This window comes from Pleuronectes platessa, chromosome 5 (assembly GCF_947347685.1).
Source record: "Pleuronectes platessa chromosome 5, fPlePla1.1, whole genome shotgun sequence".
In the NCBI taxonomy this organism is placed as follows: domain Eukaryota; kingdom Metazoa; phylum Chordata; class Actinopteri; order Pleuronectiformes; family Pleuronectidae; genus Pleuronectes; species Pleuronectes platessa.
Window position 1 is genome coordinate 13,146,158 of NC_070630.1, and position 17,574 is coordinate 13,163,731.

Sequence of the window (17,574 nt, forward strand, 5' to 3'; positions counted from 1 at the left end):
TGGAGATGCTGCACCTCACCGCTCTGTTCTCAGGGATTTATTTTGACACAGTTAAAATAATCTTTTTGTCAAAATCAGGTCAGTTGAAGTTGTTGAAGAGATCTCACACATCAGGATTGAGCCTGAGAGCCAGGCTGATGGCTCTGGAAGGATGTACCTGGACATGAGATGAATGCTAATATTTTCATTCTCACAGTTGAGCTGAGGTTTAGCAGATTTCATGCTCTGCACTTTAGATTAGCATGTTACATGGACCATATTTGAGTAGAGCTTTTCTAGTCTAAAGATTAAAAGCTTTAAATGCATAAGTGACACTTGATGGTGACCTGAATGACTTGTTGGATTCTTCAGAACTGGAGAGTGTGAGCACACATTAGATAAAACTACATTTGTGAATACACAATGTGAAGCTTCCCTCTGCTGTACCTTTCCATCAGAGGTTGTCCAGTTGATGATGGGAGCAGGGAAACCTCTGACGCTGCAGCTGAGGTGGACCGACGTCTCAACACTCTCTTCAATCTCTGTGTTGTCTGGCCTCTTGATCTCTGGTGGGCCTGAGGAGAGAGGAGCGGGGGATCACCTCAAACGTTTTCCCGTGACCAATATAACTACATACAGGATGCTATACAACTATACATTTCTTTAAGTACTTATACACTGACTGAAAATAAACTGAAAATACACAGAAATGCAGAAAAAAACTTAAAACCCACATAAACAGACACTGTCTGTGATCAGACTCACCTTTGACATTAACTTGAAGTGTGCCGCTCGTCTCCATTCCCTTGATATCAGGAACAGTCACCACACACACATACATTCCTGTTGTGTCGAACGTAGCGTTCCTCAGGGTCAAGGTGTGACCCTTTAATACCTCCTTTCCATCCTACACACACACACACCGGGGCAGAAACAGGAGCATTTATCACATGTGCATACGAACACACGATATCCACTTAACTTGTATTCTTTGTATTACCCATATTTATAAAGTAACTAAGTAATGTAATGATTGAAGTAGGTAACTTTTATCATTTTATGTTGTGGGGGAAAAAGTACATCATATGCCTCTGAACTGTCGTGGATCAGAGGTGTAAAGTAGCAGAAAATTAAAGTACTTAAAAACTCTATTTATTGTAAGTACAGTGCTTGATGTCCGATACAGTAACTGAGGCCACGAACTACAAGTGAGAACTTCTGGATAGATTTCAACAAAATTGTTGAAAGGATGAGCATTGGCCCTGGAAAGAAATCATTCAATTTTGAACCTGCAGATCCACACAAAAGGCTGTATCCATGATTCCGTTATCCCTCTCTTTGACAGCGAGAGGTAGGTAGATTTTGGACATTTTCCCCAATTTCTCCTGAGAATAAACCAATGAGTACGCACTACACTGTAAGACAACGTGTGTGTGTCACCTTAAACCAGGCAGTTTGTGTCTGGAGAGACGAGAGGGCGTTGCAGGTGGCTGTCAGCCCCTTTCCGTGGGCCAACACCACAGTTTCTTTAGGTCTCACCACTGCAGGATCGAGAACTACACGCATCAAAAAGAAAGAAGAGACAGAACCAATCATTCAAACTGGGCTCAATGCAGACTGCTGATTAACTTATTTGTTGTCATGGTGCAGGTTCCTCACAGTTGACCACCACAGTGGTATTTCCGGAGATCTCTTCACCGGTTTCCATGTCTAGAGAGTTACAATAATAAACTCCATTGTTCCGACGGGTCACGTTATACAGCACCATCACATCGGTATCGACAATGGGGTCGCCCTGCAAAAAGCCAATGTAATCTGATCAACACATAAACAAAGCATTTAACTCAACACGAGGTCCTTAAAGTGCTTCCACCCACTGCAGAAGATGATACCATACAATCAAAAGCTCCAGAACAGCTATTAATGGATCCTGTGATGAAACACAAAGTGTGACTAAACTGAAAAATGTGTTTTTAAGTGTGTTTTCTTACCCGTTCGTCGCTGATTGTAAATGATGTAAAAGCACTATTCCCGTTGTCACTGCAGTGAAACTCGATCGAGTCCCCTTCCTTGATTTCGCCCTTTGGTGACTCCACCCACAAACTAACGGCTGTGGCGGGGTCTGAAGCAGAGAGAGAGGAATTCAACGCCAGGGCACAAACGACGGTCAATGTGACGGAAAAATGATTCCAACAAGAGGGAATCTCAAGCTACAGTTTCCTTCAGCAAACACATGTAGGACACTAGATAGTTAGAGTCAGGGGACAGAGGGATGGAGAGGGACGGCCTGAACATGGAGTCCTAGTGTAACCTTTGCTGACAGGGGAAAAAAGTAACTGTCAACTATCAGAAAATGTAAGAGATTTACTCCAAGAGGTGTATTTAGTTTTATTTGGGTTAATCTTTCCCCCCTGCCATAACCCGTCAGTGGGAGTCATTTCTATAAATATATTTATTTATTTTATTTTAGTTTTAGAAGTTTTCCAGATCTGCACGTCTTTTACGACAGATCTGAAGCACTTGAATTTCATCCATACCTGAGATAAAATGCAAGATAATTGGAATTTGTGAATAACACAAATTCTATTTAAACACTTATGTTTTCACATTATGCCTGATGTCCACAATCTCAATCACACTTCAAAGTTGGTGTTGTAACAATCAATAATATTTCGCTACATGGTAAACTTTTAAATAAATGAAACATACACATTGAAAAGTTCAGTGTGTGAAACTCACAGTGTACAGTGATGTTGATTCGGTTTGTTTCTGTCATCCTAGTCTCTCCAGGAACAAAGAAGTTGACCTCGCAGTAGAACTCCGCGTCCTTGTCCTCCTTCTTCACCTGCAGACTCAGCTCACTCTTCACTGAGAACAGACCACTGGACTCAGTGGTGGTGGTGGACACCACGTCCACCTCTGGAGGACAAAACCATTTGTTAAGCACAAGAGATGAGGAGAAAGAGGGAATCAAAGAGGGATCACTCGTGTTGATCTGTCTCACCATCCTTAACATTGTGCAGTGGAGTGTTGTCTCTGTACCAAGTGACGTTCGGCTTGGGGAAGCCGTTTTTGACTTCACAGACCCCAATCTGTGGGAGAGGAGAGGAGACAGAGTCAGAGAAGAACACACTCAGAGAAGGAAACAGTCATTTCATAATGAATACACTCGTCACAATGTGATGCTGGTTTACCTTGGACAGGCCGCTTTTGCTGACGGAGATCCCTGTTCGAGTAGCATCAATCGTAGGAAGGTTTGGTGTTTCTGCACAGGAATTAAAAACTGATTTAACAACAAAAACGGCAAAAAGGTTTGTGTGTTCTGAGTTTTGAAACACTCTCACACTGTTTTAATATCTTTAATTTTTTAGCAGAAGTGGAAGGAGACTGATGGAGAGACGGAGAAGAAGCTAAAAACTGCTTAAGTGCAACAACTGGATGTTTGTTTAAGAAAGAAAAATCAGCAATTGAAGTGTCAGTCATTGTTAATTAAATTGAATGAAATTTTAATTAAGTTTAAGAAATATAATTAGGTCCATTGCTTTCGCTGAGGTGAACACACTTATCATATGTCTTTCAGAAACCATCTTTTGTCTCCTAGATTCTGAGACGTCCACATGAATCTGAATCTTACCGAACACCCTCAGCTTTGTGCGTCCCTCCCCGGTCCCGTCTGTGAGACTCTTGATGTGACAGATGAATTCCAGTTCATCCATCAATTTCACGGGGTTGATGGTCAGCACCACCCCTCCGTTGGCCCCGGTGCCGTTCACGCTGATGCGGTCGGTGAACGGCGTGTCCCGCTCGACGAGCTTCATGGTGGAGTCTTGGTAGTAGATTTGCTGCCTTTTTCCCAGACGTGTCGTCTGCAGGTCACAGGATGAGCATATCAAACTTCACATTCACAGAAACATCATAGTTATGTCAGTGTACGTGCGCATCATGAAACTCACGTAGAACCACATTATGTCTATGGCGCCAATGCCGTCTTCTGATGTGAACATGCAGGCGAGCTGAGCTGTTTCTCCCCTGGACACCTCCACTCTGTCCTCCATGTTCACCTCCACAACGGCCCATGCTGAAAGACAGACACAGAGGAGGGTTGTTGTTGAATACATCTCACCAACATGTTTTAATTGATCATCAGCTTCATAGTTGATCAAAACAGAGAATATTTACAACAATGTATTCCTTAATTGCCCTTTATATTAAAGAAGAACGAACAATTATTGAGGTGAGGATATTTCTCTAGTCTTCAATTCTCTGAGTGGGCAGGTGGGTGTCGGAGCGGCTAACATCCTTTTATTATTTAAAAAAAATTCCAAGTCAAAACAAACAACAAAACAAATAAAATTGTTAATGTGATGATATTTTGTCTGTTATATGTTGTCATTTGAGAGAATTCATGATACAAGGGAATTCTTGATTGAATTATGAAACCAATGCTTTTATTGATATCAGAAGATCAACCTTTATATCTGTGTTAATTTTTTCTCTGAAATATTATGACTTTAGCCACAAATATTTTTCTTCAATCTGTCCCTAATACTCTGTTGTATATTTGTAATGCACACTGGTCATGAATATGAAAGGTATGATAATATTTTGTTTCTTTTAGGTAGTAGTAACCATGTATAGGCAGAGATGTTTTACAGTTTTACAGTTTGACAAAATGTTTGTCATTGGACACACTAATTCTTCTAATCTATATAGTATTACACTTCCACACATGATATATCCACCTGATAGATCAAGACTTAATGCCAATAAAACTTCATTGAACTCATCCATAAATGGAACCTGAGGGTGACGACCTTTGTCTAATGATATCCTGAAGAAATACACAACTTCTGCATATACACCGTGTGGACTCCTATCCAAAGGAGCCTTGGAGGCAAAGAAGAGAGAAGAGAGTCATGGTGGGTCAAAGGGAGGAGAGAGATGCTATGTAAGGAATGAGAAGCCCACCCATGTCCACATTAATGTGCCGCATTCCAACATGTCACCCTCTCACAGGAAGAAAGGCTCAATTTACAGGCTGCATAGTAGCTCCACTGTTCCTTCGTTATGTGTCTCCGACTGGTTTTCCCCTTCAGAGTCTCTGGCCATGACGCATCCTATAGTCTATAGGACGGACTCCCAGTCACGCGTTACATTGCAGTGTCTCCGAAGATGCGTGAGACCCAAACGGCAGCTGTGCCCTTGAGGTATGAGGCCGTCAGGTTTGATTTAGCATTTACTGAGCGTAGCTGGTGAATGTAGCTTCTCTCAAGGAAGAGGAAGAAGCGATTGCGGGAAATTTCTGAGTTTATATCAGTGCTGCACAAGAAAATGGAAATTTGAGTCATCTGTGTCCTGCACTGACCTTCACTAAATGCATTAATTTTAGAGTTATAAACCCTCACAGATCCATTTAGTTGTGTATTCTACATCATGTGCTATTTTATATTAAAATATGATTATTTTCAGGAGAGTGAAGGTTTATTCATGACGTTGAAGTTAGTGAAGAAAAAATCACAGCAAGACGTGCATTTAGTAAATTTAAGAATAAGAACTTTCAGCTGCATCTCTTGGTTTACAGCAGAGCAAGTTTCCTCGGTTGTCATCAACTGACCGGAGCATTCTGAGGACTTTCATGTGTTTCTGTAACAATGTTTCAGCACTTAAGTGGTACCTCAATAACAGGTGTCAGAATATGAACTAAAACTAAACCAGGGAAACTTGTCATTTAAGTTTTGCCATTTCATCTGCTCATCAACACAGCACTATTTAACTGCAGATTTTAGATTTTGCTAGACTAATAAACTTTCTTCTTCTTACTCATACGCTTCTGAAAACAAAACCAACAATTGAAATCGATATTAATGTTTCATTATAAAGTATGTTGTATATTTTGATGTGATTATGATTTGTATTGTATATTTACAGATAGTCGCTTACATTTTTGCCGTTTTCCAACCTATGTTAAGTGTCTTTAAGTGTTGTTACAGCACTATCTAAATGAAATATATTATCATTATTGTTAGTAATTGTTTGAGTGTGTCACCTATGAAAATGATACATTTTACACCATAACAGCTGCTGAGCTCATTAACCACACACATAGTATTTTATTCCATCTGCATCTGCTCAGATGATGAAGATGATGCGGCTGTCTCCAAACTAAACCTCTGCTGCACATTGACCTATAAGTCACCCTCTTCTTCACTCGCTTGATTCTTTCCTCCCATCCAAACTCCCTCCCTGCCTCTCTCCCCCCTGCCTCCGCTGTGTGTTGCTGTTTAGCCCTGGCTAATGGAGCTGGACGGATGTTTTCCTGTTAAGAAATCCAATTAGGCCCTCCAACATAGACATTTTCTGGCCATTAGCGATGGAAGGCCAACGCTGACTCACTTGCAGATTCCCACCCCTCCCCCCTGCCACTGCCTGAGGGTTCACCTACAATAAGAAGTGATCTTCAGATGGACACAAGCTGGACGAGAGTAAGATAATACTTTGCAGCTCAAACCAAAGGTTTCACAAACTCTCTCCTCAAGCTGCTGGAGTCAATTTGCTCATGGGAACCTCAATCAAATCTCATTAGAAATGTGATCATCTCCATAGTGCATCAGTCAGAGACGCTGGCACTCCAAGGCCTCGGATCGATTCCTCTCTGATGATGATAGTGCAAAGTCCATTCACCTCGGATAATAGTCCTCAATCAGTATGACAGAAGATATGCTGAGCATGGCCTCCGACAGCTGAGAGACGTGGACCTCTCCAGCTTTTTGAGCTCTACTCAGCAAACAAAGTGAAAGTGTGTGTGTCTGACCCTGAGACAACAATTCCACGTACACAGTGGTTGCTTTCCACAAAAGATAGAGAGAGAAATCCGCTCTTTAGTAAATATCTGCTTCTAACCCAGTGGAGAGGAGAGTTTAGTTAATTATCTCATAAATCAAAGACGTGCAGCAAATTAGGCATCATTATCAGCTGGAGTCAGTGTGTTTGGCATTTCAAGTCAAATGAACGAAATATCCTGAATAATTTCACCTGATGTGAATCCGCAGTGGCAAAAGTAATAGCTTGATCTTTTAGGGAATACATTGATTACCTTGTGTGCCAAGAGATTGGCACAAAAGACAGACATTAGACTATAGTTAGTAAAGCTTAGCTGACTCACTGCAACTGGCCAAAAGTCTTGCAAATGAACCCCCACAAACCAGCAGCATGTTGAGTCTTTAATCCTCTTCTGAGAAAGAAGAAAAACCAAAACGCAACTTAAGAAATAAAAACCATTTAAATGACAGCTCTGCTTACTTACTCTACTTTGTTCAATACAGAGATTCCCACATGACAGGAAGGGTAAATTGCCTATTTCAAGAGCAGCCCTGTTATATTCCCTCAGAGAAAAAAACTGTAAGTGATATTTTGCTTTGATTTACGAGGCTAATAGAGTCTGGCTGACTCAAAGAAAAACAAAACACACAAGCACATCTCAGTCGTTTCTGATCATCAAGGTTCAAAGAGGCTGCAGGTGATCTCGCTAAACATCTCGGTTCAGCTGTTCCCCCGTAGAACACAGCTCATCCCAAAAGCAGGGTGGATTGTATTCAAAGGGAGGACTAAATTAGGTGCACGTACAGATAAGAGGACAAAATAATCCCCAAAACCAGAGGAGAGCAGAGGCAGATGGGATAAGATCATCTCAGGGGGGAAGTCGTATCAAAGACAATGCGTATCCTCACAATAGGCTCTGATTTCATTGTAGACATAACAATCAGTTTGAGTCCGTGGAGAGAGATGATAACAAAGCTTTCCTGCCAGACTCTGAGCTTCTGCGGCTGCTGATCCACACAAACGCATCAAATCTCCTTTCTCGCACACGGTGTAAAACTATTGTCAGGTGATCGGCAGCCGTTCTGAAAGCGGCCATAACTTATTTTTAGACGTTCATGAGCGTCTATTTGACCCAGATGGCTCAGTCCTCCCTCTGACAGGTACAGTAGGTGGATGAGATGAGCCATGTGTTTGTTCAAAGGCTGGAATCTGCTTTGACTTTTAAACTGTGAAAGATTCATTGAAGAGCCGCAGTCTGTGCCCCATCCACCCCACCCCCCCACCCCCACCCGCCACCCCCCGCCCTGCCCATACCACAGATGGTGATGGGTGAGGACGTCTATACCTCCAGCAACTGAACTGGCATTCAAACCAGATGAGCGTCATGTGAACTGTTTGACATGAATCTACCTGGATGACAGAATGGGGGCTCGGGTGCACAGCATGGTCCCATCACTGAAAAGGTATAAATGTTTTCTTCCTTCCTTCCTTCCTTCCTTCCTTCCTTACTGATCAAATATTTCATGAACCATTAACCCTTCAGTTTATCATAATTATATTACTGTATACCATAATATGTTCTAGATGTGCTACGTTAGATCATCAGTTTGGTGATGTGTCCTAATGAACACTTCAAAACAGGCCACAGAAATAAACAGAACATAGAACAATATTAAAATCAGTTAGCAGTTTCCATATTTACAACACAATCAGCTAAAGCCCTCGACTTACACACACGTGATCTGGCTGCATCAGCAATGATTTAGATGTGTCCTAGTTATTTAAAATGCTACAATAGAAATACATTTGCTTTCCCTTTTCCGAGTTTCTTTGGTTGTTGATCAGTATCACAAAAAACATTGAAAACGTTTTTTTATGAGCATCAATTAAAAATAAATACAAAAATATTTATTCTTTAGACAAACCAAAATAAACAAATGATATTTATATGCTGGTATTTGTTTGTGCTTGCTAATTATATTTTGACAGAAGATAAAGCACAGGACAGTGACACCACTGACACCATGGTTTGGTTTCAGTGACAATACACATCCTGTTGTTGTCTTAAGCTTAACCAAGTTCTGAGTGCCTCAACAGAAGCACAAGAATAGATCCCGTCTAGTCACTGCCTGTGAACTCAATGACTGATCCGGCGAGATCAAGGCATCACAGCATCAGGTCCGCCTGGCTACAATTGTTAGTAAATGTTTTGGGATGATCAACTAAAAGAACCATTTCAAAACATTAATTAGAAACACTTCTTCATTAGGTTCCTAAAAACTGTCACTGCTCCACCCTAAATACCATTGAGTTTCTTTTAAAAACCACTTGCAGTTGCAGATCAGTATCGAAACTTAATGTAAACAAGTGGCAACAAGAACAAAAGCGAGCAGCCTTGAGAGAGTTTAATGTCTGACACACCGCACAATGTGAAATTGCTGGACAGAGTCAACAGGATACTGATTGGGATGTGCTACAGGAAAGGTAATTACAACAGGAAGTACCCCCTCTCAGCAAATTCCATGGCAGTTTGGCTTTCAGATAAAGAAACATTCTGCCTGCACACTTGACATTCTGACCCCAGGATTGGGGGATAAAGGAAAAGCTTATGGAATGCATCACATGACAGGGTTCATCTTCAGGGGAACATGAAAATATTGAATAAGTATCATCACAACCTTTTGATTGGATTACATTTTTATCGGAGATGTTCTGATACCCTTAATAGCTCGGAACTGAAGTCTTGCATAAAAAATCACTTCTTTTTCTTGAAATAGCACTTGCAAGGGGAAGTACACCAGACTGCTATACTTCCCCTTGTAAGTGCGACGAAGAAGCAAAGATTTCTGGGAAGATAACATCACAGTTTTATCTGGGTTAAGCTAATATACATTAAAGACCAAGTATCAGTATATATATATATTTGCATACTCGACGATGCCCGATCAGGCATTTTCAGCAGTAAAGGAGGCATTTCCGATGCTGTTATCGATATCAGAAAATTTCTAATTTCCATGTGGCCTGATTGTGGCGCTAGAGGAAAGGTCAGCAGGTCACCAAAATCACGTCCACTGTTCACCAGCTGTCAGACAGACCAACACCAGTTTCCTTAGGTCCTGCTGGTGAGGAAGAAGGCACTTTATCAAGTCTAGGAAAAACCCAGATGAAAGCAGCAGCAGTGACTGACAGGATGATCGCTGAGGTCAAAAGGAAACAGACACACACACACACGAGTCTGTCTGTCTGAGAGGTGTAAAGTGAACACACACACACACACGCACACACACTATGGAGTATCTTAACCGTCTCTAATTCATATGTATCAGGGGTAAAGTGAATACTGGCCTGAACTCGAGATCCCTGAAATGTCTCAGAGCACAACTTACACATGACGCAGGTCCCCACTCTGCTGCGTTTCATTCACTACAGTCCAGACACTTGTTTAGGTGACAGAGCAGCAGAAGCTCTGCTCTCTAAATGTGCTCCACAAGCCATTAGTCTAAAGGAGAGAGTGCACCATTTTGTTTTTATTACAAGCGTCATTATATAATCCTTTTCCTCAATATTTTAAGGCTCCATATTAATATTTACATACCGAGAACATCCCCCCCATTTGACTCCAACTCATGTTTGAATTACGTTTGGCGTGTCCCCTCGAAAAGAAAAGAAAAAGTTGAGAGTCTGTTGAACTTGAAAGAGGACGAGTATGAATATTGTATTAAAAGAGAGGACAGTAAATCAAGACAGCAGAGCAAGCAGTGTGTGTGTGTGTGTGTGTGTGTGTGTGTGTGTGTGTGTGTGTGTGATGTGGCGTGTGATTTCCTTTACTCATACCTTTGTGAGGACCATTAAAGCATAGCTAGACTCTACAAAGTGAGGACATTTTTGGAAGGTGAGTACATTTTGACCGGTCTTCACTTTTCCAATGGGTGGATTGAGGGTCAAGACTGGGTTTTAGGGTTAGAATTAGATTTAGGTTTAGGTTAGGATTAGGTTTATGTTAAGGTTAGGATTAGGCCTTTAATTTGGATGGTTCTGGTCTATGAGTGTCCTCACTAAGATATAAATACAAACATATGTGTTTGTGTGTGTGTGTGTGTGTGTGTGTGTGTGTGTGTGTGTGTGCGTGTGTGTGTGTGTGTGTGTGTGTCATTAACCTAGTTTTAATTGCTCACCATGATCACCCACTGCCTTATCCTTAGCAATGCCATGAGACAGTGTGAACATCAAGGCAGAAACAGAATTTGAATCATCTCCAAAATTATTTTGACCGTTTTGCATTTGATTAGAGTGAATATATACATTCGCCCACTGTCAGTTTTGCACACAGCACAGATGACCATGTGTACATTAGCAGCTGGAACCGATACATATCCAGACTCGGAGATGACAGCTCGGGGACATGTTTCCAGCCCTGTCACATCTAAGAATAACAGGGGCCTATCAAGCTTGTTTGCTTACATGATACAGCAGAATTACAGTGCACTGACCCGAGTGGCACCAGAAATAGCAGCTCTACTTCAGGACAGGGTGAGACGGAGAGAGAGGGAGCATGAGAAAACTGTGCCTCCGTCAGGCTGCTCTTTGTATACATGTAAATGGGCCTGAGAAGAGTGAATCGAGAGGTTACAGTGAGAAAACAGATAAATGAAAAGCAAGTCAGAGGAAGAAAAGACAGAGGCAGAGGAGAAATCAATGTTGCAGATATCTGTTTATAAAGTGTTTGGTTCTCTGACGGCTGCTGGGGCCTCTGACATTTTCCCGACCTAATCCCTCAATGGCACACTTACAGAGAGAAGGCAACTTTATCAAGCTGAAAATAACAACTCTTGTGTGGTGAGAGGAGAATACACACAGAGGTTTGAAATGCCAAAAAGAAATCCCTGACTTCCCAATGTCATTAGCTTCATGACGAGCTGCAGGATGTGAGCTTTATTAAAGTCAGGTCACACAAAGACACTTCGGTTGAAAGGCTGTGTTTATTCCAGTCAGTAGCTCTTGGATTAATGACAGACATGTGTGTCATTTTTTTGACACACAAATGTGCTGCGGACAAAAATACATGATGTCCACAACCTGTCTCAAGCTGCACATTTAGCATGTTGCAGGTGCAATTTGGAGCTTAAAGCACATCTGTCCATGTCATGTAAGTCAAGGAGTGTAGATCTGAAGTGGTGCATCATAGAATCATTTCAGACCAGTGATTTCACAGATCCAGTTGCTGGAACACAAGCCCGTCTCAGTTTGGGGCAACTCAGCTTGGCTAAATGACGCAAAGGAATGTTATGAGAAGCTCTTGAAAACGTGGACACTAAAGGTTTTTGTCACACGTTCATCAATTCCATTATTCCTGTGATGCCCCCCAAGGCATTTTAACACACAAAGACACACAACACAGGACTCTGAGATTGGCATACCGGAAGAAATTGACTCTCGGTGACTCACAAATCCCCCCTCGCAGCTCCTGGCACCACAGACCCATAATTTCTCCATCAACTCAAACAAGCAGAAGGGTATCTCAGCAACACAAATAAATCACTCAAAAAATGTATAGACACATTTTTCTGCAGCATAATGATATTTTCCATGAAGACTTTGTTATGCCAATTTCAAATTAACGCTAACAATCCTCTAAACTGTAATTCAGCACATGATGTGCACCAACAGGCTCTTATCACCAGCGTTTTACTCTTTCATCATTGCTCTTTTTATCCTGTTTGCTTGCGTTAGATGTTACCAAAGACTAAACTTTCATTTTATTAAAGAACACTCTATTGAACTGATTCAGGTCACACACAGAGGAGACATTTCTAAAACGGCTCTTGTTGCAGTGACCTTGTTTGGGTGGATGGCTTCGTTCCCACAATGTTGGCTGCACACAGTAATTCTCCTGAAGAAGAGAGGACTGGCCCACAGCCTCGAACAGACATGGCATCTAGAAACTGGACTCCAAAGGAATGACAGAGTTGAAGCTGTGTTTTGTAAAGTAGAAAACCAAATGTAGTGCCACACAGTACCGCATCACATCATTCCTCATTGTTCCGTATTATATCCAATCAATGTCTTAACATTTCCTGTAAACAGCAAACAAATTAAAGCAAAGTGGCTTCACGTTTATTGATATCAATTGTTTTGTCAATTGAATGGATTTATTGCTAACAATCCTGATATTCACTGAAGTCGGTTATTAAATAATAATTCAACCAAATACTGCTTCCACTTCCTTTGCAAGTTTTTTAAATGAGCCTCTGTTTTAAAGGTTACTTTCAGAATGAGAAAGTGTAACTTAAATATTCTCTTCAGACAATCCATTGTTTTCTGTGGCTGGAGGGATAAACCACTTGTGAGAACGGGGGTGGGGGGCGGGGGGGGGGTTGGATCACAGCATCATTACCATGGATGACACCAAGCATCATTATCTCAAAAAGTCTAAACTGTCTGCGCTCTGATGCTCCATCAACTTTGAGGCTTTGGATCAAATTTCGCATATTTAGACTAATAAGGCCGCACCAATCAATTGGTTGAAGAGAAGGTACGGATATTTTTTACATTATGGCAAACTGCCACAATCTGATTAGTGTGTCTGTCAGTGTCGCCGAGGACACGGTTGTGTTTTCTCTGCTGTGGCAACATGGAGCCCAGGAGGATCTCAGATGCATCTTGGTTGCACTCACGCCAGTTTTAGAGCTGTCCACTGACCAGATCATCTGAGATAGATATTAATACCAGGTCTAAACTGAACCAAAGAAAACTGCCAGTAATGTGGGATTGGCCTTGTTGACCTGCATGTTGCATTAATTGCAGCAGAGGTCTGGTTGAACTCTGTTGCTGCCAAGTGCTGCTCAGTTTGAATGAAACCAGTAGTGTTGGGGTTACAGAATTTGATAAGCAGCCTAATTACTTGGGCCTCAAGGATTCCCCCAGACAGTTTAACTCTTTACATAAATAAACACATAGACTACAGAGTGCAGAGGGGTCCTGTGGTCCTGTTGGGGTCTTTGAGGGCTTCAGGTGGTTTTAGCTGCTTTGTGCAGACAATGAGACAGACATTGACAGCTGCAGCAGCCAAATGACACATTCCCACGATGCCTCAGAGAAAACAAGGTCAGCTTGTCACACTGACCAGCCAGACACTTTCCCCAACACACACACACACACACAAACACATCCCCAGGGTGCTGGAGCCAAATGCCGGCGGAATCCTCTCAACATGCCACATGAATTAACGATTTCCAAAAGGCGAGGGGGACGAAGGATATGAAGAATGTAAATACAGTGAAGAGGATCAGAGTGGACCACACAACAGGGGAGGAGGGGAGGGCGTCCCGTCACTCTCTGATTTCTCCTGGTGATTTGATGCTATATTCCATTTCAACTCACCACCTGTTGCAGGGATCAACCCAGGCGAGACGTGACTCTGTTTCTCAGCACACTGGACTCCACTTCATCCATCACCCAGGGGGGGTCTCCTGACTCACAACTGTTACAACAGCATAGTAATAAAGCTCTGAGTGGGTCTCTGATAAGGTCACTTCTAATACGGTCTAATGGTGGTGGGGCATTCAAGGTCAGAGTTGTAGGTTTAGATTGAGGCGTTGAGCTGTGAGGAGCAGCACAGCTTCTCTAACCTGAGGCTAAATCCTCTCTGATAAGCAGCTCTTTACTCTTTATTCAGCAGTTACATTTCAAAGAGAGTTCACTCTGTTCTCAAGCCTTTGATAACTACTTGGCAACAAGTCCAACTCCCCTTTGCTCAAAGTCTCCGCACTCAGCTATTTTGATATGCCCCTACACACACACACAGACACACACACACACACAAAGAATATATATGTTGAATTTATGACTTCTGACTTCACTGACTTCACGTTGGATGCGGTCATCTTCCCATGTCCTAATGCCTCTTGTAAAAAAAATGATCTCACATCTATGCCTACTCGTGTACGTGCATCTATATGTGCGTGTTTCAGCAATTTCAGTGAGTCTCAGTGGGCCATTTCCTTAAGTCTGCTCCCATGGTGAAACAAACGCCCCCTCCATCCTCTTTCCCACGTCCCTTATACGACAAAATTGTCTTCATATCAGCCGCTCTGTGAGCGGGCAGACATAAAATAACACAAGATTCAGGGAAGTATGGGAAAGGCCAACGGAGACAGTATTTTTGCTCAACGCTGATTGTGACTGAGAGTTTGTGTGTGTGTGTGTCTGTGAGAGAGACCGAGAGAGAGAGAGACAGAGAGAGAGAGAGAGAGAGAGAGAGAGAGAGGGGTCCCATGACATGGCCTCACAAGTATGAGATGTGCATTGCTTGCTGCTGGCATCAAATGGCTAAAGATAGATTGCAGATACTCACACATACTAACACACTGAAAGATTTTACCCATTGGCTCACGAGATAAGGTGCTCAGCAGCAGCTCTTTCCTTATTTGGTGGCGGCGACAAGTAGCCAGAGTGGAAAAAAAATGATAATTGAAAGACATTCATTAGAATCTTGCATGCCATGGTGTAGCTGTGTTAAATATGGGGTTAGGGTTAGGGTTAGCCCTAACCAAAATCTCACTGTTATAGGGCCATTGTAACCAAGACAAACAATCTGGTGGATAAAGGGCAAACATTTTAACTATGTGTTACATAACGTGTCTTAACACCACCAGAGAGTGAGCTTACAGTAAAAAAACAACAGGTGTGTGTAACCCTGCGTGTTTCTCAAATTTAATATAGAAATGTGGAATTTGTGTGCAATGTCATAAATTGTATGAAGATTCAATGAAACTCAACATCAGCATCTTGGTGGTGACTTAAAGCAGCGTTCATGTTAGAGGTAGAGCTGCAGCCAATCCCAGCTGACATTGGGCGAGAGGCGTGGCACACCCTGGGCAGGTTGCCAGTATATCACAGGCCCGACATTTAGGGACAAATTCACACTTACATTCACACCTATGGGTAATCTAGAGTCACAGATTAGGCTACATGGCTTTGGACTGTCGGAGGAGAAAACCCACGCAGAAAATATATTACATTATACATATACATTCCATAACACCTCGGAGCTCGGCACTCAGAATGACGTCGCACCAAAATAAAACAGGTTGATAGCGTACCAGTTACAAAGGAACAATGTTTACGTTAACCCACTAGCCATTGTCACGCCTTGTTTATGAATTGCATGCTCTAAAACATGACATATCAAGCCAGTAGTATAATTAACGATTTGATTAAGCGAGGGTTAAGAAAACTATTCATTAGCAATAAAATACAATGATATCTCCATTGAAATTGGGTTTAAGCACATTGAACAACATTTCATAGTGTTAAAGAAAGTTAAAAAACTTTCCTGGATCTTTTTACCCTGATCTGGATTCAAACCAAAATCGAATAGGTTCTTCCCTGACCAGTATCGTATCCTCAGGGTAATGGAATCTGTTTCGTGCTTTTGTGTAATCTTGCACAACAAATGAACATACAAACCAATAAACAGATTGTAGGTAATAATGAACCTCATGTGAATCGTCCGTATTTGCCTGGTTCACTCACACGTTTTTTTGACTAATGGATTATTAAGCACAAAGTTGGATTTATTGGATATTAGTCTGTTTCCTGTCACTTTCGTGACTCACCCATTGGGTTAAAGTTGAAATGAATCCCTTTCTCTTCATGCTTGAGGTGTTGACAACATGTCAGGGTGACTTTATGGACCTCATGAAATAAATATTTAAACTTCATGGAAAACCTGAACTTTTTGTGTATTTTTTAATCCCCCTCATGCCGTTGTAATTATAACAAAAACCCTTGGTCACATACTTTAGCATGTGTTCTCCTTTATACACGTAGATATGCCTTTTTGTTTATACTTGAAAGAATAAGTGTATAACTGATCTGTCACTGAGCTGTGTCCAACCACACATCCTGTTTCAGTGCATAGCAGCGGAACAGGATAGAACGTCTTCATTCACTGGCTGCATGAGCACAAATCAACAAGAAGCTGGAAGGTGATTCAAAGGTGAAAATGGAAACCTGAACTTGTGTGATCAGTCCAAATTAAAACGTGTTCCTCATCAGACCAACGTCACTGTGTGTTTTTGCACAGAAAAAAAAGCAGTGTTGATGAGAACTCATCTCTTTCTCACATGCTCCTCTTGCCAAAAGCCTCGCCTGTTTATCACAGGACAAATAAAAAGGTCGATTAATCTCTCACATGCTGCGATCTGAGGGTGATTGTGCAGCATGATGAAGCAGCACAGCGAAAACAATGATCTCTTTTGACTGTAGCGGCCGTCTCTACTTGGAGGAGGCTTATTTAAACGAATTGAATGATACTGAGTCAAACCAAATCACATTATTTTCCACTGGATGTCTGCTCTGACCTAGATGGACAAAATATTTCACTTATCACAGCCTCATCCCAGCAGAAAGAACCCGCAGCACAGAAATAATTAGCTGGAAAAAACTTAGACTTTAAGATAAGACCATAAATTTGGGCCTTAATAATCCCACAGACAAACACTAAAGCCAGAGAGGAGTGCAAACCATAAAAGTTAACTGCTAACAGTGATCTGCTGTAACTAAACACTGTGAATCCACAGAAAACACATCCGTCTGCTCTGTGGAGCCAGTGGTCGTAGCTGGATGCTGATAGGTTGCATTAGGTTAAAAGGATCCTAATGTGCATTAGATCAGCACAAAGCATTATTTCAGGAAAACAACATCTATTATTAAAGCAGGGGGTCGAACTAACAGGGAACAGACAGAGATCCTGACAGGGGTCGACTTGAGTCT

General features: G+C 41.8%; 1 protein-coding gene across 4 annotated transcripts in view; it reads right to left on the reverse strand.

Moving 5' to 3' along the window:
• Window positions 1-17,574, reverse strand: part of mcamb (melanoma cell adhesion molecule b) — a 33,305-nt gene that overhangs the window by 4,859 nt on the left and 10,872 nt on the right. For all 4 annotated transcript variants that reach the window (XM_053421991.1, XM_053421990.1, XM_053421993.1 and 1 more), the window contains exons 3-12: window positions 3,933-4,057; window positions 3,614-3,845; window positions 3,174-3,244; window positions 2,984-3,071; window positions 2,719-2,898; window positions 1,971-2,101; window positions 1,639-1,774; window positions 1,420-1,535; window positions 745-886; window positions 427-554 (exon numbers count right to left, since the gene is read on the reverse strand). In XM_053421991.1, coding sequence (XP_053277966.1) covers window positions 427-554; window positions 745-886; window positions 1,420-1,535; window positions 1,639-1,774; window positions 1,971-2,101; window positions 2,719-2,898; window positions 2,984-3,071; window positions 3,174-3,244; window positions 3,614-3,845; window positions 3,933-4,057 — 1,349 coding nt within the window. The remainder of the gene's footprint in view (window positions 1-426; window positions 555-744; window positions 887-1,419; window positions 1,536-1,638; window positions 1,775-1,970; window positions 2,102-2,718; window positions 2,899-2,983; window positions 3,072-3,173; window positions 3,245-3,613; window positions 3,846-3,932; window positions 4,058-17,574) is intronic.